At 45.9% G+C, this 27,624-nt stretch overlaps 1 protein-coding gene across 1 annotated transcript in view; it reads left to right on the top strand.

Moving 5' to 3' along the window:
* Positions 1-27,624, top strand: part of LOC115269314 (sodium/calcium exchanger 1-like) — a 75,900-nt gene that overhangs the window by 3,086 nt on the left and 45,190 nt on the right. Inside the window, exon 2 of the mRNA XM_062847097.1 lies at positions 1,342-1,458. Coding sequence (XP_062703081.1) covers positions 1,404-1,458 — 55 coding nt within the window. The 5' untranslated portion in view covers positions 1,342-1,403. The remainder of the gene's footprint in view (positions 1-1,341; positions 1,459-27,624) is intronic.

The following is a 27,624-nucleotide window of genomic DNA, read 5'->3' as shown; positions in this document are numbered from 1 at the left end:
AACGGGATTCTCCACAGAATCCCAACGGGATTCTCCACAGAATCCCAACGGGATTCTCCACAGAATCCCAACGGGATTCTCCACAGAATCCCAACGGGATTCTCCACAGAATCCCAACGGGATTCTCCACAGAATCCCAACGGGATTCTCCACAGAATCCCAACGGGATTCTCCACAGAATCCCAACGGGATTCTCCACAGAATCCCAACGGGATTCTCCACAGAATCCCAACGGGATTCTCCACAGAATCCCAACGGGATTCTCCACAGAATCCCAACGGGATTCTCCACAGAATCCCAACGGGATTCTCCACAGAATCCCAACGGGATTCTCCACAGAATCCCAACGGGATTCTCCACAGAATCCCAACGGGATTCTCCACAGAATCCCAACGGGATTCTCCACAGAATCCCAACGGGATTCTCCACAGAATCTCATCGGGATTCTCCACAGAATCCCAACGGGATTCTCCACAGAATCCCAACGGGATTCTCCACAGAATCCCAACGGGATTCTCCACAGAATCCTAACGGGATTCTCCACAGAATCCTAACGGGATTCTCCACAGAATCCCAACGGGATTCTCCACAGAATCCCAACGGGATTCTCCACAGAATCCCAACGGGATTCTCCACAGAATCCCAACGGGATTCTCCACAGAATCCCAACGGGATTCTCCACAGAATCCCAACGGGATTCCCCACAGAATCCCAACGGGATTCTCCACAGAATCCTGACGGGATTCTCCACAGAATCCTGACGGGATTCTCCACAGAATCCTGACGGGATTCTCCGCAGAATCCTGACGGGATTCTCCGCAGAATCCTGACGGGATTCTCCGCAGAATCCTGACGGGATTCTATACAGAATCCTGACGGAATTCTCCACACAATCCTGACGGGATTCTCCACAGAATCCTGACGGGATTCTCCACAGAATCCGGACGGGATTCTCCACAGAATCCTGACGGGATTCTCCACAGAATCCGGAAAGATTTTTCCAAAGAATCCGGACAGCATTCTCCACGAAATCTGGAGAGGATTCTCTACGAATTCTGGAGAGGATTCTTTACTATATCCTGAGAGCACTTTTCACAGAATCAGGAGAATATTCTCCACAGAATCCGGGGAAGATTCTCCACAGAATCCAGAGAAGATTCTCCACAGAATCCTGTTGGAAGTCCCGATGGGCTTTCTTATTGAATCCGACTAGATCGTTCTTAATTACTGTTTAAGTATTGTCCTGGTATTATGCTGGGGTTCTTCACTCGTTATATTGTCACGATATTATTGCAAAATTAAACCTTGCCCAACTACATATCTTCTTTAATTCGCTTCCAGGAGACGACGATGGCGAGAACGAAGGCGAGGAGGAACCGTCCCCAAGTTGTTCCGACTACATCATGCATTTCCTCACCCTGTTCTGGAAGATCATCTTTGCCTTTATTCCACCAACAGGTAAGTGCTGTTTCCACGAAGCTGCATTTCGTTCCACACCATAAATCCCATTCAACGCCGAAGAACTCGGTCGAAATTTGCCCAAACAATTGCACAATTTGCACCGTCTTTCTCTCTGTCTCTCGTCGTTTTATTCCCTATACAATAGCAATCAAGCACTTTCCAACCACAATTGAATCTAGAAGGGTAATCCATCTGGGTTGTCGGGTCGGGTGGTCATCCTCAAATCTCCTGGACCGCAAAATGTCCCGGGCTGCTCTATTTTATCCCCTTGAGAGGAGGACCCCACGCATTCCTCCCCCATAAATCATCGAATTGTTATAGTAGTCGGGTGGCCATTTCCTGGTCCTGCCACCCCTCTCCCACGACACGATTTCGCACGTTGTCGCAATTCGGCAGCACAACTCGGGAGCTCGGGACAGCAACAGCAAAATAGAATTTCCCAACAATAAAAGTAAATACGTGTCCATAAATCTCTATTTCGGACTGTATTGTGAGTGCAGTCAGTCGTGAAGTTGGTCCAACTTGGACGACCGTTGTCGAATCCTGGTCGATGGTGGTGTCGTTGTGGAATTCGGAAAATCCCCTCTAGGGGCCACATCGGTAGATAAAAAGCGATTATCTATTTCAGTTTCCATCACTATTCTGCGCTGCTCCTGGCACCCGTCAGCTTCCTCACCGGTCTCTGATGTGCTCGCTGTGGATCGCTCCAGGGCATCGAGGGAGAGTCAAAATTTCATAAAGCTCCCGTTCAAACAGTTTCGGTCTAAAAAGCTGAAGTGAACGACGATTGAGAGAGGGTGGATGATGAAGGAGGATACAGGGGAAGCTAATGGAACTGATCCACTGTTGGTGGGTGGCTGGATATGCACTTGGCATGTCATTTCCGTCAGACGGTCTCTCCCAAATATGGGACACATGTTTTATGAGAATGACACTTCGGTTTCCTGTGGCGGGTTAAGCGGTTTTCTGGTTGACGTAAACTAACCAACAAATGTAAATTGAAATTGTACGATGGCGAACGCTACAGTGTGTGCCATTTAAGGCCTGATGGATGGTAATTGATTCAAGCGGGGACTCAGGAAAGCACATTGATTGAGATAGTTGAAATATTCTTAAAGCATTTTGTAGTTCCCATTTCCAAGTAAATCCACAAAAAATTCTGTTAATAATCCGCAAAGTTTCATGAAAAATTCTCACAGGTTCCTCTGAAGAAACTGGTGAATTTCACCAAATTCCTATAAGGATTCTCACCCGAATCCTGGAAGGATTCTCACCAGAATCCTGGAAGGATTCTCACCAGAATCCTGGAAGGATTCTCACCAGAATCCTGGAAGGATTCTCACCAGAATCCTGGAAGGATTCTCACCAGAATCCTGGAAGGATTCTCACCAGAATCCTGGAAGGATTCTCACCAGAATCCTGGAAGGATTCTCACCAGAATCCTGGAAGGATTCTCACCAGAATCCTGGAAGGATTCTCACCAGAATCCTGGAAGGATTCTCACCAGAATCCTGGATGGATTCTCACCAGAATCCTGGAAGGATTCTCACCAGAATCCTGGAAGGATTCTCACCAGAATCCTGGAAGGATTCTCACCAGAATCCTGGAAGGATTCTCACCAGAATCCTGGAAGGATTCTCACCAGAATCCTGGAAGGATTCTCACCAGAATCCTGGAAGGATTCTCACCAGAATCCTGGAAGGATTCTCACCAGAATCCTGGAAGGATTCTCACCAGAATCCTGGAAGGATTCTCACCAGAATCCTGGAAGGATTCTCACCAGAATCCTGGAAGGATTCTCACCAGAATCCTGGAAGGATTCTCACCAGAATCCTGGAAGGATTCTCACCAGAATCCTGGAAGGATTCTCACCAGAATCCTGGATGGATTCTCACCAGAATCCTGGAAGGATTCTCACCAGAATCCTGGATGGATTCTCACCAGAATCCTGGAAGGATTCTCACCAGAATCCTGGAAGGATTCTCACCAGAATCCTGGAAGGATTCTCACCAGAATCCTGGAAGGATTCTCACCAGAATCCTGGAAGGATTCTCACCAGAATCCTGGAAGGATTCTCACCAGAATCCTGGAAGGATTCTCACCAGAATCCTGGAAGGATTCTCACCAGAATCCTGGAAGGATTCTCACCAGAATCCTGGAAGGATTCTCACCAGAATCCTGGAAGGATTCTCACCAGAATCCTGGAAGGATTCTCACCAGAATCCTGGAAGGATTCTCACCAGAATCCTGGAAGGATTCTCACCAGAATCCTGGAAGGATTCTCACCAGAATCCTGGAAGGATTCTCACCAGAATCCTGGAAGGATTCTCACCAGAATCCTGGAAGGATTCTCACCAGAATCCTGGAAGGATTCTCACCAGAATCCTGGAAGGATTCTCACCAGAATCCTGGAAGGATTCTCACCAGAATCCTGGAAGGATTCTCACCAGAATCCTGGAAGGATTCTCACCAGAATCCTGGAAGGATTCTCACCAGAATCCTGGAAGGATTCTCACCAGAATCCTGGAAGGATTCTCACCAGAATCCTGGAAGGATTCTCACCAGAATCCTGGAAGGATTCTCACCAGAATCCTGGAAGGATTCTCACCAGAATCCTGGAAGGATTCTCACCAGAATCCTGGAAGGATTCTCACCAGAATCCTGGAAGGATTCTCACCAGAATCCTGGAAGGATTCTCACCAGAATCCTGGAAGGATTCACACCAGAATCCTGCAAAGATTCTCACCAGAATCCTGCAAGGATTCTCACCAGAATCCTGCAAGGATTCTCACCAGAATCCTGCAAGGATTCTCACCAGAATCCTGCAAGGATTCTCACCAGAATCCTGCAAGGTTTCGCACCAGAATCCTGCAAGGATTCTCACCAGAATCCTGCAAGGATTCTCACCAGAATCCTGCAAGGATTCTCACCAGAATCCTGCAAGGATTCTCACCAGAATCCTGCAAGGATTCTCACCAGAATCCTGCAAGGATTCTCACCAGAATCCTGCAAGGATTCTCACCAGAATCCTGCAAGGATTCTCACCAGAATCCTGCAAGGATTCTCACCAGAATCCTGCAAGGATTCTCACCAGAATCCTGCAAGGATTCTCACCAGAATCCTGCAAGGATTCTCACCAGAATCCTGCAAGGATTCTCACCAGAATCCTGCAAGGATTCTCATCAGAATCCTGCAAGGATTCTCATCAGAATCCTGCAAGGATTCTCATCAGAATCCTGCAAGGATTCTCATCAGAATCCTGCAAGGATTCTCACCAGAATCCTGCAAGGATTCTCACCAGAATCCTGCAAGGATTCTCACCAGAATCCTGCAAGGATTCTCACCAGAATCCTGCAAGGATTCTCACCAGAATCCTGCAAGGATTCTCACCAGAATCCTGCAAGGATTCTCACCAGAATCCTGCAAGGATTCTCACCAGAATCCTGCAAGGATTCTCACCAGAATCCTGCAAGGATTCTCACCAGAATCCTGCAAGGATTCTCACCAGAATCCTGCAAGGATTCTCACCAGAATCCTGCAAGGATTCTCACCAGAATCCTGCAAGGATTCTCACCAGAATCCTGCAAGGATTCTCACCAGAATCCTGCAAGGTTTCTCTACAGAATCCCGCGAGGATTCTCCACAGAATCCCGCGAGGATTCTCACCAGAATCCTGGAAGGATTCTCACCAGAATCCTGGAAGGATTCTCACCAGAATCCTGGAAGGATTCTCACCAGAATCCTGGAAGGATTCTCACCAGAATCCTGGAAGGATTCTCACCAGAATCCTGGAAGGATTCTCACTAGAATCCTGGAAGGATTCTCACCAGAATCCTGGATGGTTTCTCACCAGAATCCTGGAAGGATTCTCACCAGAATCCTGGAAGGATTCTCACCAGAATCCTGGAAGGATTCTCACCAGAATCCTGGAAGGATTCTAACCAGAATCCTGCAAGGATTCTCACCAGAATCCTGCAAGGATTCTCACCAGAATCCTGCAAGGATTCTCACCAGAATCCTGGAAGGGTTCTCCTAACATTCCTGCAAGGAATCTCCACAGCACCCTGAGAGGATTGTTCCTCGAGAGGATTTTCCACCGAAACCTGCGAGCATTCTCCACAGTATCCCAGGATTCTCCACAGAATCTCAGGATTCTTCACAGAATCCCGAGAGTATTCTCCACAGAATCCCGCGAGGATTCTCCCCAGAATCCCGCGAGGATTCTCCTCAGAATTCCGCGAGGTTTCTCCTCAGAATCCCGCGAGGATTCTCCTCAGAATCCCGCGAGGATTCTCCTCAGAATTCCGCGAGGATTCTCCTCAGAATCCCGCGAGGATTCTCCACAGAATCCCGCGAGGATTCTCCACAGAATCCCGCGAGGATTCTCCACAGAATCCCGCGAGGATTCTCCTCAGAATCCCGCGAGGATTTTCCACAGAATCCCGCGAGGATTCTCCACAGAATCCCGCGAGTATTCTCCACAGAATCCCGCGAGGATTCTCCACAGAATCCCGCGAGGATTCTCCACAGAATCCCGGGAGGATTCTCCACAGAATCCCGGGAGGATTCTCCACAGAATCCCGCGAGGATTCTCCTCAGAATCCCGCGAGGATTCTCCTCAGAATCCCGCGAGGATTCTCCTCAGAATCCCGCGAGGATTCTCCTCAGAATCCCGCGAGGATTCTCCTCAGAATTCCGCGAGGATTCTCCTCAGAATCCCGCGTGGATTCCCCACAGAATCCCGCGAGGATTCTCCACAGAATCCCGCGAGGATTCTCCACAGAATCCCGCGAGGATTCTCCACAGAATCCCGAGAGGATTCTCTACAGAATCCCAAGAGGATTCTCCTCAGAATCCCGAGAGGATTCTCCTCAGAATCCCGCGAGGATTCTCCTCAGAATCCCGCGAGGATTCTCCTCAGAATTCCGCGAGGATTCTCCTCAGAATCCCGCGAGGATTCTCCACAGAATCCCGCGAGGATTCTCCACAGAATCCCGCGAGGATTCTCCTCAGAATTCCGCGAGGATTCTCCTCAGAATCCCGCGAGGATTCTCCACAGAATCCCGCGAGGATTCTCCACAGAATCCCGCGAGGATTCTCCACAGAATCCCGAGAGGATTCTCTACAGAATCCCGAGAGGATTCTCCACAGAACCCCGAGAGGATTCTCCACAGAATCCCGAGAGGATTCTTCACAGAATCCCGAGAGGATTCTCCACAGAATCCCGAGAGGATTCTCCACAGAATCTAGAGAGGATTCTTCTCAGAAACCCGAGAGGATTCTCCACAGAACCTCGAGAGGATTCTTCACAGAATCCCGAGAGGATTCTCCACAGAACCCCGAGAGGATTCTTCACAGAATCCCGAGAGGATTCTCCACAGAATCTCGAGAGGATTCTCCACAAAATCCCGAAAGGAATCCTCACAGAAACTCGAGAGGATTTTCCACAGAATACTGAGAGGATTCTCCACAGAATACTGAGAGGATTCTCCACAGAATCCCGAGAGGATTTTCCACGGAATCCTGAGAGGTTTCTCCATAGAATCCTGAGAAAAACCTTCTCAAAATCCTTAGAGGATTCACCACAGAATCTTTACAATCCTTATTCTTTATTCCTCAGAATCCCGAGAGGATTTCCACAGAATCCCGAGAGGATTCTCCACACAATCCTGAGAGAAATCTTCACAAAGTCCTAAGAGGATTCCTCACAGAATAATAACAATCCTTATTCTCCACAGAATCCTGTGAGTATTCTCCACAGAGTACTGAAAAGATTGTTCACAAAAACCTGTGAGAATTTTTCATAAAATCCTGAGAGGATTCTGCAAAGGATCCTATGAGGATTCTCCACAAAAGTCTTCGAAGAATTTCCATAGAATCCTGAAATGATTCTTCACAGAATCCTGTGAGGATTTTCCACTGGATCCTAAGAGGATTCTTCACAGAATTCTGAGAAGATTCCGAGAGAATTCTCCACAGAATCCTGAGAGGATTCTACACAGAATCCCGAGAGGATTCTCCACAGAATCTCGAGAGGATTCTCCACAGAATCCCGAGAGGATTCTCCACAGAATCCCGAGAGGATTCTCCCCAGAATCCCGAGAGGGTTCTCCAGAATCCAGAGAAGATTTTCCACAGAATCCAGAGAGGATTTTCCACAGAATCCAGAGAGGATTTTCCACAGAATCCAGAGAGGATTCTCCACAGAATCTCGAGAGGATGCTCCTCAGTATCCCGATAGGATTCTTTTCAGAATTCCGAGAGGATTCTCCATTGAATTCGAAGGGGATTCTTTACAGAATCCCGAGAGAATTCTCCACGTTATCCCGAGAGGATTCTCCACAGAATCCCGAAAGTATTCTCCACAGAATCCCGAGAGGATTCTCCACAGAATCCCGAGAGTATTCTCCACAGAATCCCGAGAGGATTTTCCATAGATTCCTGAAAGGATTCTCCACAGAGTCCCGAGAGGATTCTCCACAGAATCCCGAGAGGATTCTCCACAGAATCCCGAGAGGATTCTCCACAGTACCCCGAGAGGATTCTCCACAGAATCCCGAGAGGATTCTCCACAGTATCCCGAGAGGATTCTCCACAGAAACCTGAGAGGATTCTCCACAGAATCCTGAGAGGATTCTCCACAGAATTCTCAGAGGATTCTCCACAGAGTCCTCAGAGGATTCTCCACAAAATCCTCAGAGGATTCTCCACAGAATCCCGAGAGGATTCTCCACAGAATTCTGGAAGGATTCTCCACTGAATCCTGGAAGGATTCTCCACTGAATCCTGGAAGAATTCTCCACAGAATCCTGAGAGGGTTCTTTACGGGGTCCTAAGAGGATTCTCCACAGAAACCTGAGAGCATTCTCTACATAATCCTGAGAGGGTTCCTCCATATAATCCTGAGAGGATTCTTCACAGAATCGTGGAAGGATTCTCAACAGAATCTCGGAAGCATTCTCCACCGAATCTTGGATGGATTCTCCACATAATATTGGAAGGATTTTCCACTGAAACCCGAGAAAATTCTCCACAGAATTCCGAGAGAATTCTCCACAGAATCCCAAGAGAATTCTTCTCAGAATCCCGAGAGGATTCTCCACAGAATCCCGAGTGGATTCTCCACAGAATCCGTAGAGGATTCTCCACAGAATCCGTAGAGGATTCTCCACAGAATCCGTAGAGGATTCTCCACAGAATCCGTAGAGGATTCTCCACAGAATCCCGAGAGGATTCTCCACAGATTTCCGTGGAGATTCTTCACAGAATCCCGAAAGGATACTCCGCAGAATCCCGAGAGGATTCTCCGCAGAATCTCGAGAGGATGCTTCACAGAATCCCGAGAGGATTCTCCACAGAATCTCAAAAGGATTTTCCAAAGAATCATTAGTGGATTCTCCACAAAAACGCGAGAGGATTCTCCACAGAATCCTGAGAGGATTCGCCACAGAATCCCACGAGGATCCTCCACAGAATCCCGAGTGGATTCTCCACAGAATCGCGAGAGGATTCTTCACAGAATCGCGAGAGGATTCTCCACAGAATCGCGAGAGGATTCTCCACAGAATCCCGAGAGGATTCTCCACAGAATCCCGAAAGGATTCTCCACAGAATCCCGAGAGGTTTCTCCACAGAATCCTGAAGAGATTCGCCTTATGATTCTGAAAGGATTCTCCACAGAATCCTTAGAATATTCTCCTCAGAATCCGGAGAAGATTCTCCATTGAATTTGGAGAGGGTTCGCCACATAATCCTGGTAGGATTCCCCACAGAATCCTTAAAGGGTTCTCCACAGAATTTTACAAGGATTCTCCATGCTATCCTGTACAGATTTCCACAGAATCCTAGAAGGATTCTCCACAAGATCCTGAAGGAATTCTCCACAGAATCCTGGAAGGTTTCCCAACAGCATCCAGAAAGGATTCTGCACAGAATCCTGCGTGGGTTATCCACAGAATTTACATAATACATTGTCAGGATTCTATTCGCAATCATGTAAGAACTTTTTTAAATTATTTAGACTTTCAATCACACTCCGTTTTTAAAGTTCGTGAATTTTTTTCCTATTTTATTGATATTTATATAGACTGAGAGTTCTGTAAACAGCAACCGAAGATGACGAATACGTTAACCATTGACTCCGATTGCTACCTTTGACGTCTTGCTTTATTTTAGAATCTACTAGCCTCAGTTGATAACTATTTTTATACCATGAGTTGATGGGAGCACCGTTTGGAAGGACTGCTGGCTATGCGGATCGTAAACATATACCGGAGTACCCTGTCGGTTGTAATTATGTTGAGTTGGCTGCTGTGGTACAGTATTGATTGCCGGCGTATACCACGAATATAATCCGGATCGGGCGCCGTTAGATTGCGGTTTGGTTGAGATGGGCCCTGCAACTGTCCTGCACCATGGCATCACGCAAAAGTAGTTTTGGCCTTGTGTCTTATTCGTCGCCAAGAAGAAGGCTCCTAGTAGAATTGCTAGGCGCATCATGATGGTTGAATCGGAAGCTGAAGAGATCGCAACTGTACTGTTTCTGGAAATGAAAAAAAAAATCTGTTCACAGGGATCCAGATGACTGCCATCTGTTGTAATACAGTAATTAATAGCTACCTACATATTTTTGTGAATCACCTACCGAAGCTCGTAATTTCTCTCATCATCATTTTTCTCATCACACTTTCAGTATTTTTCCGAGTCTTCTGATATTCTAATTAACAAGTATTCTGATCATTTCATCTTCCCATAATCTGGATATTTGGACTGTTGGTCTTCTAGTCATACGCTCTTCTGGTCTTCTGGTCATCTGTCCTCGTGACCTAAATTTGTTACTGGCTTAAGGCCTTCTGGTTTATATATTCTGGTTCTTAAGTCATCTGAACAATTGATCTTTTGACCTTCTGGTCTTCTCGACTGATTTTCTTGTCTTGTTGTCTTCTGGTCTTCTTGTTTTTAAGTTTTAACTCCTCAATTTTTCTGGCATTCCGGATTATAAGTCTTCTAATTCTCTGTTTTTTTTCCGCTATTCTTGTGTTCTGATGGTCTTCTGCGTTTTTTTTTTAATTTTCCGGTTTTCTGGTCTTCTGGTCTTATAAACTTTTTGTAATCTGGATCATTGGTCGTCAGTTTTTTCTTTGTCTTCTAGTCATTTGACCTTCTAGTCTTCTACTGCCGTTCTAAGCATAGTTGTCCCTTGATCTATGGAAATCCTTATCTACAAGGGACAATTATACATAGAACGGCAGTCCAGACTTCTGGTTTACCAGTCATATGCTCTACAAGTCTTCTGATCCTCCGGGCTTCTAGTTTTCCTATCTTTTGGTGTTCTACTCCGCTGGTATTGTGGTTTATCAATTTTCTGGTTTCTTGGCCTCCTTGTCTTCTGATTTGTGTTGTCTTTTGAGCTTGTGCTTTTCTGACCTTGTCGTTTTCTGGTTTTCTGACCTTGTGATTTTCATTGGCTTTTGGTTGTCTGAATTTCTAGTGCTTCCAAATTATGAACTTCTTGTTGAACTTCTTGGTCGAAAGATTATCATGTAATAAGGTCTTCTGGCCCACTGATGTTATGATGCTCTAGTCTTCTGATAAACTGACATTTTGACCTTCTGACCTTCTAGTCTTCTAGCTCCTTTGTTTTCTGCTGTTCTCATCCCTTGATTCTCTGCCGTTATGGTTGTCTGGTGATTTGATCTTCTGATGATCTGGTCCTTAACGTTCTTGTATTTTTGTTTCTTGATCATCATCTGGGCTCCTTGTCTTTTCACTCTTCAGGTTTTCTGATCTTCTGGATTGCAAGTATTCTGATCTTCTGGTCTTCTGATCTTTCAATCTTCCGGTGTTGTGATCTTCTACCCTTATGAAGTTTTTGCCTTCTGATGTGCGGTCTTTGAGTTTTTTATTGGTCTTCTAACCTTCTGGTCATGTGGTCGCCTGTCATTCTAGTTTTCTAGTCTTCTGGTCTATTGGTCTTCTGATCTTCCAGTCCTCAGGAGTTTCTCTGAAAATCTGATTTTTTGATTCTCTAGTGCCGTCTATCGGTTTTCTAGCCTTCATATTTCCTGTTTGTTTTCTTTTCTTCTGATCTTCCGCTATTTTTCTGTGTTCTTGTTTTCTTATCTTCTGATCTTGGTCATTCGGGCTTCTGGGTCTTTCTGTCTTCTACTCTTCTGGGTTTCTGACCATCTTATCTTTTGATCTTCATGGCTTTCTGGTCTTATCCCAAGCAACGCAAATGTCATAAGAGTTACGACAGTGCAAATTGTATAGAAGTCAATTTGACGTAATGCTAACATTTTGGTCTTCTAACCTTCTGGTCATCTGAACTTCTGTTCTTTTAGTCTTCTAGTCTTCCGGTTTATTGGTCTTCTGATGTTCCAGTCATATGTTCTTCATGTCTTCTGGTTGTGAGTTCTTCTGGACTTCTGAACTTTTGATTCTTTGGTCATCTGGTCATATGTTCTTCTGGTCTTCTCGTCTATCGGTCTTATAGTCATCCAATTTCCTGTTTGTTTTCTTGTCTTCTGATCTTCTGGTCATTATGGGCTTCTGGGCCTTCGGTCTTGTAGTCCTCCGGTGTTCGACTTATCAGGACTTCATGTGGACATTTGACCTCTTAGTTGTTTGTTTTTTCTCGGTCTTCCGATCTTGTGGTTATCTCAGTTATTGGTCTACTGATCTTATGACCTTCCGTCTTTTTTTTCCTTTATTTTTGAGACTTTCTGCCCTGAGCTGGTTCGGCTCTTTCCGTCTTTTTTATTTTTTATTTCTTCTGCTCTTCTGAGCTGCTGACCTTCTAATCTTCTAGTCTTCAGTATTCTGAGTTGATTTCTGATTTCTGGTCTTTTGTTCAACTAGTTTTCTAGTCTTTTCTAGTCTCATGGTCTTTCTGATGTGAGCTTTCTGGTCTCTTGATCTACTGGTCTTCAAGTCTCTTAGTCATCTGGTATGCTGATTATCTGGACTTCTCTTTTTCTAGATTTCTGGTCTGTTTATCTTCCGGTTTTCTGAGCAACCGAATTGCTGGTCGTATGGTGATCTAATATGCTGATTTTCAGGTGTTTTTGTCAGTTGTTTGATCCTATGCTTTCATGTAATTCTTGACGTTTGAGAAGATATGATTTTTCTCTTTTTTACTGTATACTAAAGTACAAAAAAGTAATATTTGCCATAAAAAGTTCGGTTTGTAAAAGACCATAACACACAGCTGCAACTCATATCAAATCAGTTATAACCATCTCGTGAAGGTAAATTATTGCATTTTCAAACGATCATATGCTCGTTATACGGTTTATTGCAAAAATATGTGCAAATTACAATAATCTGCAGCTACTAAACTAAACCAGCTTTCTACGGTATGCACAGCTCAGTCAGTCGATTGGTATCGTTTCACACGCCTTTGTTCCGCTGCTTCAATTACTTTGTAGTACCCTATTTGCCATGGAAACTGTTGTCCACCGGAAAGGGAACCAAATTTGCATTCTCGAATCAGCAAACGATATTCAACAACGTCCTTCCAGAGCATAAAAATCTGACCGCATGACAATACATGGTCAAAATGAGACGCTTCTGTTCGAAATATAAATGTCACTTCCGGTTCTCGTATAAATAATCCGATTTTTTTTTGTGCTGCATTTTTGCACGTTACTTTATGCCCGTCTACCATAGTGCTGTGGTGTATGCTGGTGATACTAGTTACGTTGCCCTGCTCTGCTCGGATTCGAGAAATCATCCTTTCCTAAAGAAGGATTAGACTGACAACCACTTTGCTCGTTTTTCGGGCTAACTGAAGCTCTTCTCGGCCTTCGCTAGCAATGTATTTACTGATGATGATAGCGATGTGATACGAGATAATCTTTTTTTTCTCAACTATTAGTTGGGGAATTTTCATGAATGCAGAAACGCATATGTAAAGCAAGATTGAGAAGAAGGGGAAACGACGACCATGCGAGCCTTCAGCTAGGCAGAAGAACATGTAAGAGAGATGCATTTTCCTTGTTGGAGAGAGGTAGTATGGAAACTACCAGCTCAGCATTTGCTGACTCGGATTAAATATTGTTGTAAGTGCTCTCATTTGAAATGGCTTATACATTGGTTGAATCGGAATAATATCAATCAAATATCACTTTACCGAGACGAATACAACCAGAAGGCAAACCGAAACGATTTTGATCTTTTCTCAACATTGTTTTACTTTTTCATATTTTAACTTTTTCACTTTTTTTTATTTTCTTTTATTTTTTTATTTTATAAATATTTTTCATTTAATTCAGTAGTCTACCAAGTAGCCAGTGAGATTTGTATATCATTTTACTTTAGAGATTTGAATGCGCAGACGATTAGCTTTTTGTCTCTTCGTGATCTTTTCTTATTTTTTTTGTTTTTATTTTTGAATTATTTATTTATTTTTTTTTACCTTTTTTCATATTTTTCCGTGATCTTTCACAATCGTGGAGAACGACAGACAGAAACGGACGCTTACAATTCTCCGTCAAACCACCTAAAAAAATCATAAAAACACACGCATTTCCGGCGACCTTTTGATGGAATTTCTACAAACCAGCATATCGCACCGATTACCCTCGTTTGGACCGCACGCAATCTTTTGCTTTCTCTCGCAAATAACCCAATTCATTCCGCTCGACGGTCGTTGTTGGCTCTTCTGATGACGAGGACACTATATTAGGGTTTGGGGTAGTAAATTTTCCACGTATTTCACCGGATGCCTGGCGTAATTCAGCCGGCTTGTTAACAAAAATAACATTGTAGATGGACTCCTTCTATAGGTTCGCAGAATGAGGTTGTGTTCGGTTGACTAGTGAATTTTCCTTCTTTTGGGATGTGGGGATTTAGACAATTTCAAATGATTATTCTTTAGAAAAACAAAATCAGAGGATTGGCGAAAGCTTTTCCACTTGGCTGATATTTTTTGTGAGGTTAGAGTTCTATGAAGAATCCCGTCAGGATTATGTGGAGCATTTTCCCATGATATTGCGAAGAATACAGTCAGTATTCTGAAGAGAATCCTCTCAGGAATCTGTGGAGAATCCTCCCAGGATTCTTTGAAAAATCTGGTCAGAATTCTGTATAGAATCCTTCCAGGATTCTGTGGAGAATTATTCCAGGGTTCTGTGGAGAATCCTCGCAGGATTCTGTGGAGAATCCTCCCAGGATTCTGTGGAGAATCCTCCCAGGATTCTGTGGAGAATCCTCCCAGGATTCTGTAGAGAATCCTCCCAGGATTCTGTGGAGAATCCTCCCAGGATTCTGTGGAGAATCCTCCCAGGATTCTGTGGAGAATCCTCCCAGGATTCTGTGGAGAATCCTCCCAGGATTCTGTGGAGAATCCTCCCAGGATTCTGTGGAGAATCCTCCCAGGATTCTGTGGAGAATCCTCCCAGGATTCTGTGGAGAATCCTCCCAGGATTCTGTGGAGAATCCTCCCAGGATTCTGTGGAGAATCCTCCCAGGATTCTGTGGAGAATCCTCCCAGGATTCTGTGGAGAATCCTCCCAGGATTCTGTGGAGAATCCTCCCAGGATTCTGTGGAGAATCCTCCCAGGATTCTGTGGAGAATCCTCCCAGGATTCTGTGGAGAATCCTCCCAGGATTCTGTGGAGAATCCTCCCAGGATTCTGTGGAGAATCCTCCCAGGATTCTGTGGAGAATCCTCCCAGGATTCTGTGGAGAATCCTCCCAGGATTCTGTGGAGAATCCTCCCAGGATTCTGTGCAGAATCCTCCCAGGATTCTGTGGAGAATCCTCCCAGGATTCTGTGGAGAATCCTCCCAGGATTCTGTGGAGAATCCTCCCAGGATTCTGTGGAGAATCCTCCCAGGATTCTGTGGAGAATCCTCCCAGGATTCTGTGGAGAATCCTCCCAGGATTCTGTGGAGAATCCTCCCAGGATTCTGTGGAGAATCCTCCCAGGATTCTGTGGAGAATCCTCCCAGGATTCTGTGGAGAATCCTCCCAGGATTCTGTGGAGAATCCTCCCAGGATTCTGTGGAGAATCCTCCCAGGATTCTGTGGAGAATCCTCCCAGGATTCTGTGGAGAATCCTCCCAGAATTCTGTGGAGAATCCTCCCAGGATTCTGTGGAGAATCCTCCCAGGATTCTGTGGAGAATCCTCCCAGGATTCTGTGGAGAATCCTCCCAGGATTCTGTGGAGAATCCTCCCAGGATTCTGTGGAGAATCCTCCCAGGATTCTGTGGAGAATCCTCCCAGGATTCTGTGGAGAATCCTCCCAGGATTCTGTGGAGAATCCTCCCAGGATTCTGTGGAGAATCCTCCCAGGATTCTGTGGAGAATCCTCCCAGGATTCTGTGGAGAATCCTCCCAGGATTCTGTGGAGAATCCTCCCAGGATTCTGTGGAGAATCCTCCCAGGATTCTGTGGAGAATCCTCCCAGGATTCTGTGGAGAATCCTCCCAGGATTCTGTGGAGAATCCTCCCAGGATTCTGTGGAGAATCCCCCCAGGATTCTGTGGAGAATCCTTCCAAGGTTCTGTGGAGAGTCCTTCCAGGATTCTGGGGAGAATTCTTCCAGGATTATTTGGAGAATCTTTCTGGGATCCTTGCAGGATTCTATGCAGATCCCTCATACATTATCGTAAAAGTGAGTTTTTTTTTCGAAATCAAGTGCCACTCTTCAGATTGGGGAACTACGATTTGCAGTTATAATTTATTCAGATAAAATACATAAGTTTTTCATTTCAACCGATGGTCACCTTGGCTCCAGTAGAAGTTATAACTTGCAAAGTTTCACCCAGACCTGTGTTGAAGGTCGTCGATACAGTTGTTGCTGCTGGAAACCAGGGTCTGTAAAACATCGGACGGCTGTACGGCGAAAACAAACGGATTTGGGCAGCTTCCGGTGCGGGCTGTGTCCCAACACTAACGCTGCAAGGGCAGTTTTGGCCATGGGATGCGCCCATCGCCAAACAGAAGGTAGCCAGCAGAGTCACCATTTGCATAACGAAGCTGGATCGAACCACGCCGGTTGGAATTAAACTGTTTGCATAGATCGTAACGTTTCTCTAGCGAGCGACTCTGTTCCAGATGGCTGCCATCTGTTGAACAGATAACAGAACTCGTTAACGGCAATTATCGTAAATGATCTTAGAACATTAGTTGCAATACTTATTGGAACTTTTAAATTTTGGAATTTTGGAATTTCCTTCTTAGTCTTCTTAGTCTTCTTAGTCTTCTTAGTCTTCTTAGTCTTCTTAGTCTTCTTAGTCTTCTTAGTCTTCTTAGTCTTCTTAGTCTTCTTAGTCTTCTTAGTCTTCTTAGTCTTCTTAGTCTTCTTAGTCTTCTTAGTCTTCTTAGTCTTCTTAGTCTTCTTAGTCTTCTTAGTCTTCTTAGTCTTCTTAGTCTTCTTAGTCTTCTTAGTCTTCTTAGTCTTCTTAGTCTTCTTAGTCTTCTTAGTCTTCTTAGTCTTCTTAGTCTTCTTAGTCTTCTTAGTCTTCTTAGTCTTTTTAGTCTTCTGTCTTCTTAGTCTTCTTAGTCTTTTTAGTCTTCTGAACCCTCTTCATTCTAGCAGTTACTGTACAACTACATTGTTACTTTCATCCAATAAATGTCTTTCCAAGTTTATTTTCATCCAAGATAGTCAATCATCCGTTCAGCATTATTGCCCTGTCGTTTCGTTTCTTATCACCTTACACTATCGATAATGTCACATCAATTTTCGTTACACGTAGACAGCCGCCGCTTACAGCAGCAGCTAGAGTAGCTAGAAAAACGATCAACAGCGTTCCACCACCCACCATGAACAATTCGACACGCCCCCATCGTTTAAACTGCCGTTCTATTGCTCATAGTCGTGTATGCTGAAGGAGCAAATTTCCCACAAGATATTCCGCCATCGAGATACACATTTGCACCGAACGATCTACTTGGCCTCGGAAGAAAATGTTTCTCTTCACGTCTTTCCATGAAGTACAAGTGATGGCTTTTACCCGGTTCCTACCCGCCTGACATGTCTCATTTGGTATTCCGAAAAGGAGGAACCGAATCGCTTGGTTCGATAGCTATGTGCGCGCGGTGCGACGATGAAAGTAGGTACTGCTGCTGCTGGCTGGAAATATGCCATACATTCGGAAAATTTTCCACATCATTATGCTTTTCCACCGAAAGCGTTGTTGCCCCGTGGGAAACATGAATGATGCATGGGTGGGCGGCGGCGATGGTGGTACCCCGAAGAAGTGCACCACGACGATGGTCGGCGCACCCGTCAAGCGATGGAACCGAACGGCGAGTTGATGGGAAATGCGATCACGTATCCGGCTTACGTATCTTGATAGGTTTGTGTGAGAATATTTTATGAGATGTGAGCTTCGGGATGTGTTCGCCTCCGCCGGTTTGATGGCGGTTCTTCATATATTCTTGTGAAACGAAAAGCTGCATTAGAAGTTGATATCGTAAAATTATGCGGTGATTTGTTTTAATGGGGCAAAGGGCTAGGATCCCACGACAACAGAATCGCATCAGATAGAGCTTTTGAACAAACATAAAAGTCCTAAAGAAACGCTCGAAATTGGGAAACTTGATTTTGAATATTTTTACTTCAAGGATTAGCCTTTGAAAGCATTTTGTCGTCGTTTGTACCAGAAGTCAAGTGTCAACTTTTTGTCGCCCTCTCGCCTAACTGTCACGTTTTCTTACGACCGATTCGTCCGCTGACAATGTCAACCGGGCCATCACGTTACAGCCGTTGTTGTTGGCGAATGCACTAGGTAAAGGTGACGATGGCGACGGATGAAGCGATAAACGCTCCAGGTGGCACTGCGGCAGCCTAAACAGCCCATCCACCATAGCAAAGGATGTGACTAAGGTTAATTTAGGAAGGTCTTTTTTTCAGTTGGACTGTGACCTACAAAGCGTGTGACCATCGATAAAAAAAACTATGTCAGGCCGCACTGCGCTTAATTTTATCCTTATTTTTTTTTCAGAGGCACTTTATTAAATAATTTGGATGGATTCTCCACAGAGTCCTGGATAGATTTTTCACAGAATCCTGGGAGGATTCTCTACACAATCCCGGGAGAATTCTCCACAGAAACCTGGAAGGATTCTTCACAGAATCCCGGAAGGATTCTCCACAGAATCCTGGGAGGATTCTCCACAGAATCCTGGGAGGATTCTCCACAGAATCCTGGGAGGATTCTCCACAGAATCCCGGAAGGATTCTCCACAGAATCCTGCGAGGATTCTCCACAGAATCCTGGGAGGATTCTCCACAGAATCCTGGGAGGATTCTCCACAGAATCCTGGGAGGATTCTCCACAGAATCCTGGGAGGATTCTCCACAGAATCCTGGGAGGATTCTCCACAGAATCCTGGGAGGATTCTCCACAGAATCCTGGGAGGATTCTCCACAGAATCCTGGGAGGATTCTCCACAGAATCCTGGGAGGATTCTCCACAGAATCCTGGGAGGATTCTCCACAGAATCCTGGGAGGATTCTCCACAGAATCCTGGAAGGATTCTCCACAGAATCCTGGAAGGATTCTCCACAGAATCCTGGAAGGATTCTCCACAGAATCCTGGAAGGATTCTCCACAGAATCCTGGAAGGATTCTCCACAGAATCCTGGAAGGATTCTCCACAGAATCCTGGAAGGATTCTCCACAGAATCCTGGAAGGATTCTCCACAGAATCCTGGAAGGATTCTCCACAGAATCCTGGAAGGATTCTCCACAGAATCCTGGAAGGATTCTCCACAGAATCCTGGAAGGATTCTCCACAGAATCCTGGAAGGATTCTCCACAGAATCCTGGAAGGATTCTCCACAGAATCCTGGAAGGATTCTCCACAGAATCCTGGAAGGATTCTCCACAGAATCCTGGAAGGATTCTCCACAGAATCCTGGAAGGATTCTCCACAGAATCCTGGAAGGATTCTCCACAGAATCCTGGAAGGATTCTCCACAGAATCCTGGAAGGATTCTCCACAGAATCCTGGAAGGATTCTCCACAGAATCCTGGAAGGATTCTCCACAGAATCCTGGAAGGATTCTCCACAGAATCCTGGAAGGATTCTCCACAGAATCCTGGAAGGATTCTCCACAGAATCCTGGAAGGATTCTCCACAGAATCCTGGAAGGATTCTCCACAGAATCCTGGAAGGATTCTCCACAGAATCCTGGAAGGATTCTCCACAGAATCCTGGAAGGATTCTCCACAGAATCCTGGAAGGATTCTCCACAGAATCCTGGAAGGATTCTCCACATAATCCTGGAAGGATTCTCCACAGAATCCTGGAAGGATTCTCCACAGAATCCTGGAAGGATTCTTCACAGAATCCTGGAAGGATTCTCCACAGAATCCTGGAAGGATTCTCCACAGAATCCTGGAAGGATTCTCCACAGAATCCTGGAAGGATTCTCCACAGAATCCTGGAAGGATTCTCCACAGAATCCTGGAAGGATTCTCCACAGAATCCTGGAAGGATTCTCCACAGAATCCTGGAAGGATTCTCCACAGAATCCTGGAAGGATTCTCCACAGAATCCTGGAAGGATTCTCCACAGAATCCTGGAAGGATTCTCCACAGAATCCTGGAAGGATTCTCCACAGAATCCTGGAAGGATTCTCCACAGAATCCTGGAAGGATTCTCCACAGAATCCTGGAAGGATTCTCCACAGAATCCTGGAAGGATTCTCCACAGAATCCTGGAAGGATTCTCCACAGAATCCTGGAAGGATTCTCCACAGAATCCTGGAAGGATTCTCCACAGAATCCTGGAAGGATTCTCCACAGAATCCTGGAAGGATTCTCCACAGAATCCTGGAAGGATTCTCCACAGAATCCTGGAAGGATTCTCCACAGAATCCTGGAAGGATTCTCCACAGAATCCTGGAAGGATTCCCCACAGAATCCTGGAAGGATTCTCCACAGAATCCTGGAAGGATTCTCCACAGAATCCTGGAAGGATTCTCCACAGAATCCTGGAAGGATTCTCCACAGAATCCTGGAAGGATTCTCCACAGAATCCTGGAAGGATTCTCCACAGAATCCTGGAAGGATTCTCCACAGAATCCTGGAAGGATTCTCCACAGAATCCTGGAAGGATTCTCCACAGAATCCTGGAAGGATTCTCCACAGAATCCTGGAAGGATTCTCCACAGAATCCTGGAAGGATTCTCCACAGAATCCTGGAAGGATTCTCCACAGAATCCTGGAAGGATTCTCCACAGAATCCTGGAAGGATTCTCCACAGAATCCTGGAAGGATTCTCCACAGAATCCTGGAAGGATTCTCCACAGAATCCTGGAAGGATTCTCCACAGAATCCTGGAAGGATTCTCCACAGAATCCTGGAAGGATTCTCCACAGAATCCTGGAAGGATTCTCCACAGAATCCTGGAAGGATTCTCCACAGAATCCTGGAAGGATTCTCCACAGAATCCTGGAAGGATTCTCCACAGAATCCTGGAAGGATTCTTCACAGAATCCTGGAAGGATTCTCCACAGAATCCTGGAAGGATTCTCCACAGAATCCTGGAAGGATTCTCCACAGAATCCTGGAAGGATTCTCCACAGAATCCTGGAAGGATTCTCCACAGAATCCTGGAAGGATTCTCCACAGAATCCTGGAAGGATTCTCCACAGAATCCTGGAAGGATTCTCCACAGAATCCTGGAAGGATTCTCCACAGAATCCTGGAAGGATTCTCCACAGAATCCTGGAAGGATTCTCCACAGAATCCTGGAAGGATTCTCCACAGAATCCTGGAAGGATTCTCCACAGAATCCTGGAAGGATTCTCCACAGAATCCTGGAAGGATTCTCCACAGAATCCTGGAAGGATTCTCCACAGAATCCTGGAAGGATTCTCCACAGAATCCTGGAAGGATTCTCCACAGAATCCTGGAAGGATTCTCCACAGAATCCTGGAAGGATTCTCCACAGAATCCTGGAAGGATTCTCCACAGAATCCTGGAAGGATTCTCCACAGAATCCTGGAAGGATTCTCCACAGAATCCTGGAAGGATTCTCCACAGAATCCTGGAAGGATTCTCCACAGAATCCTGGAAGGATTCTCCACAGAATCCTGGAAGGATTCTCCACAGAATCCTGGAAGGATTCTCCACAGAATCCTGGAAGGATTCTCCACAGAATCCTGGAAGGATTCTCCACAGAATCCTGGAAGGATTCTCCACAGAATCCTGGAAGGATTCTCCACAGAATCCTGGAAGGATTCTCCACAGAATCCTGGAAGGATTCTCCACAGAATCCTGGAAGGATTCTCCACAGAATCCTGGAAGGATTCTCCACAGAATCCTGGAAGGATTCTCCACAGAATCCTGGAAGGATTCTCCACAGAATCCTGGAAGGATTCTCCACAGAATCCTGGAAGGATTCTCCACAGAATCCTGGAAGGATTCTCCACAGAATCCTGGAAGGATTCTCCACAGAATCCTGGAAGGATTCTCCACAGAATCCTGGAAGGATTTTCCACAGAATCCTGGAAGGATTCTCCACAGAATCCTGGAAGGATTCTCCACAGAATCCTGGAAGGATTCTCCACAGAATCCTGGAAGGATTCTCCACAGAATCCTGGAAGGATTCTCCACAGAATCCTGGAAGGATTCTCCACAGAATCCTGGAAGGATTCTCCACAGAATCCTGGAAGGATTCTCCACAGAATCCTGGAAGGATTCTCCACAGAATCCTGGAAGGATTCTCCACAGAATCCTGGAAGGATTCTCCATAGAATCCTGGAAGGATTCTCCACAGAATCCTGGAAGGATTCTCCACAGAATCCTGGAAGGATTCTCCACAGAATCCTGGAAGGATTCTCCACAGAATCCTGGAAGGATTCTCCACAGAATCCTGGAAGGATTCTCCACAGAATCCTGGAAGGATTCTCCACAGAATCCTGGAAGGATTCTCCACAGAATCCTGGAAGGATTCTCCACAGAATCCTGGAAGGATTCTCCACAGAATCCTGGAAGGATTCTCCACAGAATCCTGGAAGGATTCTCCACAGTATCCTGGAAGGATTCTCCACAGAATCCTGGAAGGATTCTCCACAGAATCCTGGAAGGATTCTCCACAGAATCCTGGAAGGATTCTCCACAGAATCCTGGAAGGATTCTCCACAGAATCCTGGAAGGATTCTCCACAGAATCCTGGAAGAATTCTCCACAGAATCCTGGAAGGATTCTCCATAGAATCCTGGAAGAGATTCTCCACAGAATCCTGGAAGGATTCTCCACAGAATCCTGGAAGGATTCTCCACAGAATCCTGGGAGGATTCTCCACAGAATCCTGGAAGGATTCTCCACAGAATCCTGAAGGATTCTCCACAGAATCCTGGAAGGATTCTCCACAGAATCCTGGAAGGATTCTCCACAGAATCCTGGAAGGATTCTTCACAGAATCCTGGAAGGATTCTCCACAGAATCCTGGGAAGGATTCTCCACAGAATCCTGGAAGGATTCTCCACAGAATCCTGGAAGGATTCTCCACAGAATCCTGGAAGGATTCTTCACAGAATCCTGGAAGGATTCTCCACAGAATCCTGGAAGGATTCTCCACAGAATCCTGGAAGGATTCTCCACAGAATCCTGGAAGGATTCTCCACAGAATCCTGGAAGGATTCTCCACAGAATCCTGGAAGGATTCTCCACAGAATCCTGGAAGGATTCTCCACAGAATCCTGGAAGGATTCTCCCACAGAATCCTGGAAGGATTCTCCACAGAATCCTGGAAGGATTCTCCACAGAATCCTGGAAGGATTCTCCACAGAATCCTGGAAGGATTCTCCACAGAATCCTGGAAGGATTCTCCACAGAATCCTGGAAGGATTCTCCACAGAATCCTGGAAGGATTCTCCACAGAATCCTGGAAGGATTCTCCACAGAATCCTGGAAGGATTCTCCACAGAATCCTGGAAGAATTCTCCACAAAATCCTGGAAGGATTCTCCACAGAATCCTGGAAGGATTCTCCACAGAATCCTGGAAGGATTCTCCACAGAATCCTGGAAGGATTCTCCACAGAATCCTGGAAGGATTCTCCACAGAATCCTGGAAGGATTCTCCACAGAATCCTGGAAGGATTCTCCACAGAATCCTGGGAGGATTCTCCACAGAATCCTGGAAGGATTCTCCACAGAATCCTGGAAGGATTCTCCACAGAATCCTGGAAGGATCTCCACAGAATCCTGGAAGGATTCTCCACAGAATCCTGGAAGGATTCTCCACAGAATCCTGGAAGGATTCTCCACAGAATCCTGGAAGGATTCTCCACAGAATCCTGGAAGGATTCTCCACAGAATCCTGGAAGGATTCTCCACAGAATCCTGGAAGGATTCTCCCACAGAATCCCTGGAAGGATTCTCCACAGAATCCTGGAAGGATTCTCCACAGAATACTGGAAGGATTCTCCACAGAATCCTGGAAGGATTCTCCACAGAATCCTGGAAGGATTCTCCACAGAATCCTGGAAGGATTCTCCACAGAATCCTGGAAGGATTCTCCACAGAATCCTGGAAGGATTCTCCCACAGAATCCTGGAAGGATTCTCCACAGAATCCTGGAAGGATTCTCCACAGAATCCTGGAAAGATTCTCCACAGAATCCTGGAAGGATTCTCCACAGAATCCTGGAAGGATTCTCCACAGAATCCTGGAAGGATTCTCCACAGAATCCTGGAAGGATTCTCCACAGAATCCTGGAAGGATTCTCCACAGAATCCTGGAAGGATTCTCCACAGAATCCTGGAAGGATTCTCCACAGAATCCTGGAAGGATTCTCCACAGAATCCTGGAAGGATTCTCCACAGAATCCTGGAAGGATTCTCCACAGAATCCTGGAAGGATTCTCCACAGAATCCTGGAAGGATTCTCCACAGAATCCTGAAAGGATTCTCCACAGAATCCTGGAAGGATTCTCCACAGAATTCTGGAAGGATTCTCCACAGAATTCTGGAAGGATTCTCCACAGAATCCTGGAAGGATTCTCCACAGAATCCTGGAAGGATTCTCCACAGAATCCTGGAAGGATTCTCCACAGAATCCTGGAAGGATTCTCCACAGAATCCTGGAAGGATTCTCCACAGAATCCTGGAAGGATTCTCCACAGAATCCTGGAAGGATTCTCCACAGAATCCTGGAAGGATTCTCCACAGAATCCTGGAAGGATTCTCCACAGAATCCTGGAAGGATTCTCCCACAGAATCCTGGAAGGATTCTCCCACAGAATCCTGGAAGGATTCTCCACAGAATCCTGCGAGCATTCTCCACAGAATCCTGCGAGGATTCTCCACAGAATCCTGTGAGGATTCTCCACAGAATCCTGTGAGGATTCTCCACAGAATCCTGCGAGGATTCTCCACAGAATCCTGCGAGGATTCTCCACAGAATCTTGCGAGGGATTCTCCACAGAATCTTGCGAGGATTCTCCACAGAATCCTGCGAGGATTCTCCACAGAATCCTGCGAGGATTCTCCACAGAATCCTGCGAGGATTCTCCACAGAATCCTGAGAGGATTCTCCTCAGAATCCTGAGAGGATTCTCCACAGAATCCTGGAAGGATTCTCCACAGAATCCTGGAAGGATTCTCCACAGAATCCTGGAAGGATTCTCCACAGAATCCTGGAAGGATTCTCCACAGAATCCTGGAAGGATTCTCCACAGAATCCTGGAAGGATTCTCCACAGAATCCTGGAAGGATTCTCCACAGAATCCTGGAAGGATTCTCCACAGAATCCTGGAAGGATTCTCCACAGAATCCTGGAAGGATTCTCCACAGAATCCTGGAAGGATTCTCCACAGAATCCTGGAAGGATTCTCCACAGAATCCTGGAAGGATTCTCCACAGAATCCTGGAAGGATTCTCCACAGAATCCTGGAAGGATTCTCCACAGAATCCTGGAAGGATTCTCCACAGAATCCTGGAAGGATTCTCCACAGAATCCTGGAAGGATTCTCCACAGAATCCTGGAAGGATTCTCCACAGAATCCTGGAAGGATTCTCCACAGAATCCTGGAAGGATTCTCCACAGAATCCTGGAAGGATTCTCCACAGAATCCTGGAAGGATTCTCCACAGAATCCTGGAAGGATTCTCCACAGAATCCTGGAAGGATTCTCCACAGAATCCTGGAAGGATTCTCCACAGAATCCTGGAAGGATTCTCCACAGAATCCTGGAAGGATTCTCCACAGAATCCTGGAAGGATTCTCCACAGAATCCTGGAAGGATTCTCCACAGAATCCTGGAAGGATTCTCCACAGAATCCTGGAAGGATTTTCCACAGAATCCTGGAAGGATTCTCCACAGAATCCTGGAAGGATTCTCCACAGAATCCTGGAAGGATTCTCCACAGAATCCTGGAAGGATTCTCCACAGAATCCTGGAAGGATTCTCCACAGAATCCTGGAAGGATTCTCCACAGAATCCTGGAAGGATTCTCCACAGAATCCTGGAAGGATTCTCCACAGAATCCTGGAAGGATTCTCCACAGAATCCTGGAAGGATTCTCCACAGAATCCTGGAAGGATTCTCCATAGAATCCTGGAAGGATTCTCCACAGAATCCTGGAAGGATTCTCCACAGAATCCTGGAAGGATTCTCCACAGAATCCTGGAAGGATTCTCCACAGAATCCTGGAAGGATTCTCCACAGAATCCTGGAAGGATTCTCCACAGAATCCTGGAAGGATTCTCCACAGAATCCTGGAAGGATTCTCCACAGAATCCTGGAAGGATTCTCCACAGAATCCTGGAAGGATTCTCCACAGAATCCTGGAAGGATTCTCCACAGAATCCTGGAAGGATTCTCCACAGTATCCTGGAAGGATTCTCCACAGAATCCTGGAAGGATTCTCCACAGAATCCTGGAAGGATTCTCCACAGAATCCTGGAAGGATTCTCCACAGAATCCTGGAAGGATTCTCCACAGAATCCTGGAAGGATTCTCCACAGAATCCTGGAAGGATTCTCCACAGAATCCTGGAAGAATTCTCCACAGAATCCTGGAAGGATTCTCCATAGAATCCTGGAAGGATTCTCCACAGAATCCTGGAAGGATTCTCCACAGAATCCTGGAAGGATTCTCCACAGAATCCTGGGAGGATTCTCCACAGAATCCTGGAAGGATTCTCCACAGAATCCTGGAAGGATTCTCCACAGAATCCTGGAAGGATTCTCCACAGAATCCTGGAAGGATTCTCCACAGAATCCTGGAAGGATTCTTCACAGAATCCTGGAAGGATTCTCCACAGAATCCTGGAAGGATTCTCCACAGAATCCTGGAAGGATTCTCCACAGAATCCTGGAAGGATTCTCCACAGAATCCTGGAAGGATTCTTCACAGAATCCTGGAAGGATTCTCCACAGAATCCTGGAAGGATTCTCCACAGAATCCTGGAAGGATTCTCCACAGAATCCTGGAAGGATTCTCCACAGAATCCTGGAAGGATTCTCCACAGAATCCTGGAAGGATTCTCCACAGAATCCTGGAAGGATTCTCCACAGAATCCTGGAAGGATTCTCCACAGAATCCTGGAAGGATTCTCCACAGAATCCTGGAAGGATTCTCCACAGAATCCTGGAAGGATTCTCCACAGAATCCTGGAAGGATTCTCCACAGAATCCTGGAAGGATTCTCCACAGAATCCTGGAAGGATTCTCCACAGAATCCTGGAAGGATTCTCCACAGAATCCTGGAAGGATTCTCCACAGAATCCTGGAAGGATTCTCCACAGAATCCTGGAAGGATTCTCCACAGAATCCTGGAAGAATTCTCCACAAAATCCTGGAAGGATTCTCCACAGAATCCTGGAAGGATTCTCCACAGAATCCTGGAAGGATTCTCCACAGAATCCTGGAAGGATTCTCCACAGAATCCTGGAAGGATTCTCCACAGAATCCTGGAAGGATTCTCCACAGAATCCTGGAAGGATTCTCCACAGAATCCTGGGAGGATTCTCCACAGAATCCTGGAAGGATTCTCCACAGAATCCTGGAAGGATTCTCCACAGAATCCTGGAAGGATTCTCCACAGAATCCTGGAAGGATTCTCCACAGAATCCTGGAAGGATTCTCCACAGAATCCTGGAAGGATTCTCCACAGAATCCTGGAAGGATTCTCCACAGAATCCTGGAAGGATTCTCCACAGAATCCTGGAAGGATTCTCCACAGAATC

The sequence above is a fragment of the Aedes albopictus genome, chromosome 1 (assembly GCF_035046485.1).
Source record: "Aedes albopictus strain Foshan chromosome 1, AalbF5, whole genome shotgun sequence".
Classification (NCBI taxonomy): Eukaryota; Metazoa; Arthropoda; class Insecta; order Diptera; family Culicidae; genus Aedes; species Aedes albopictus.
The sequence above is the reverse complement of the archived record's forward strand: the minus strand, read 5'-3'. Positions and strand labels throughout refer to the sequence as shown.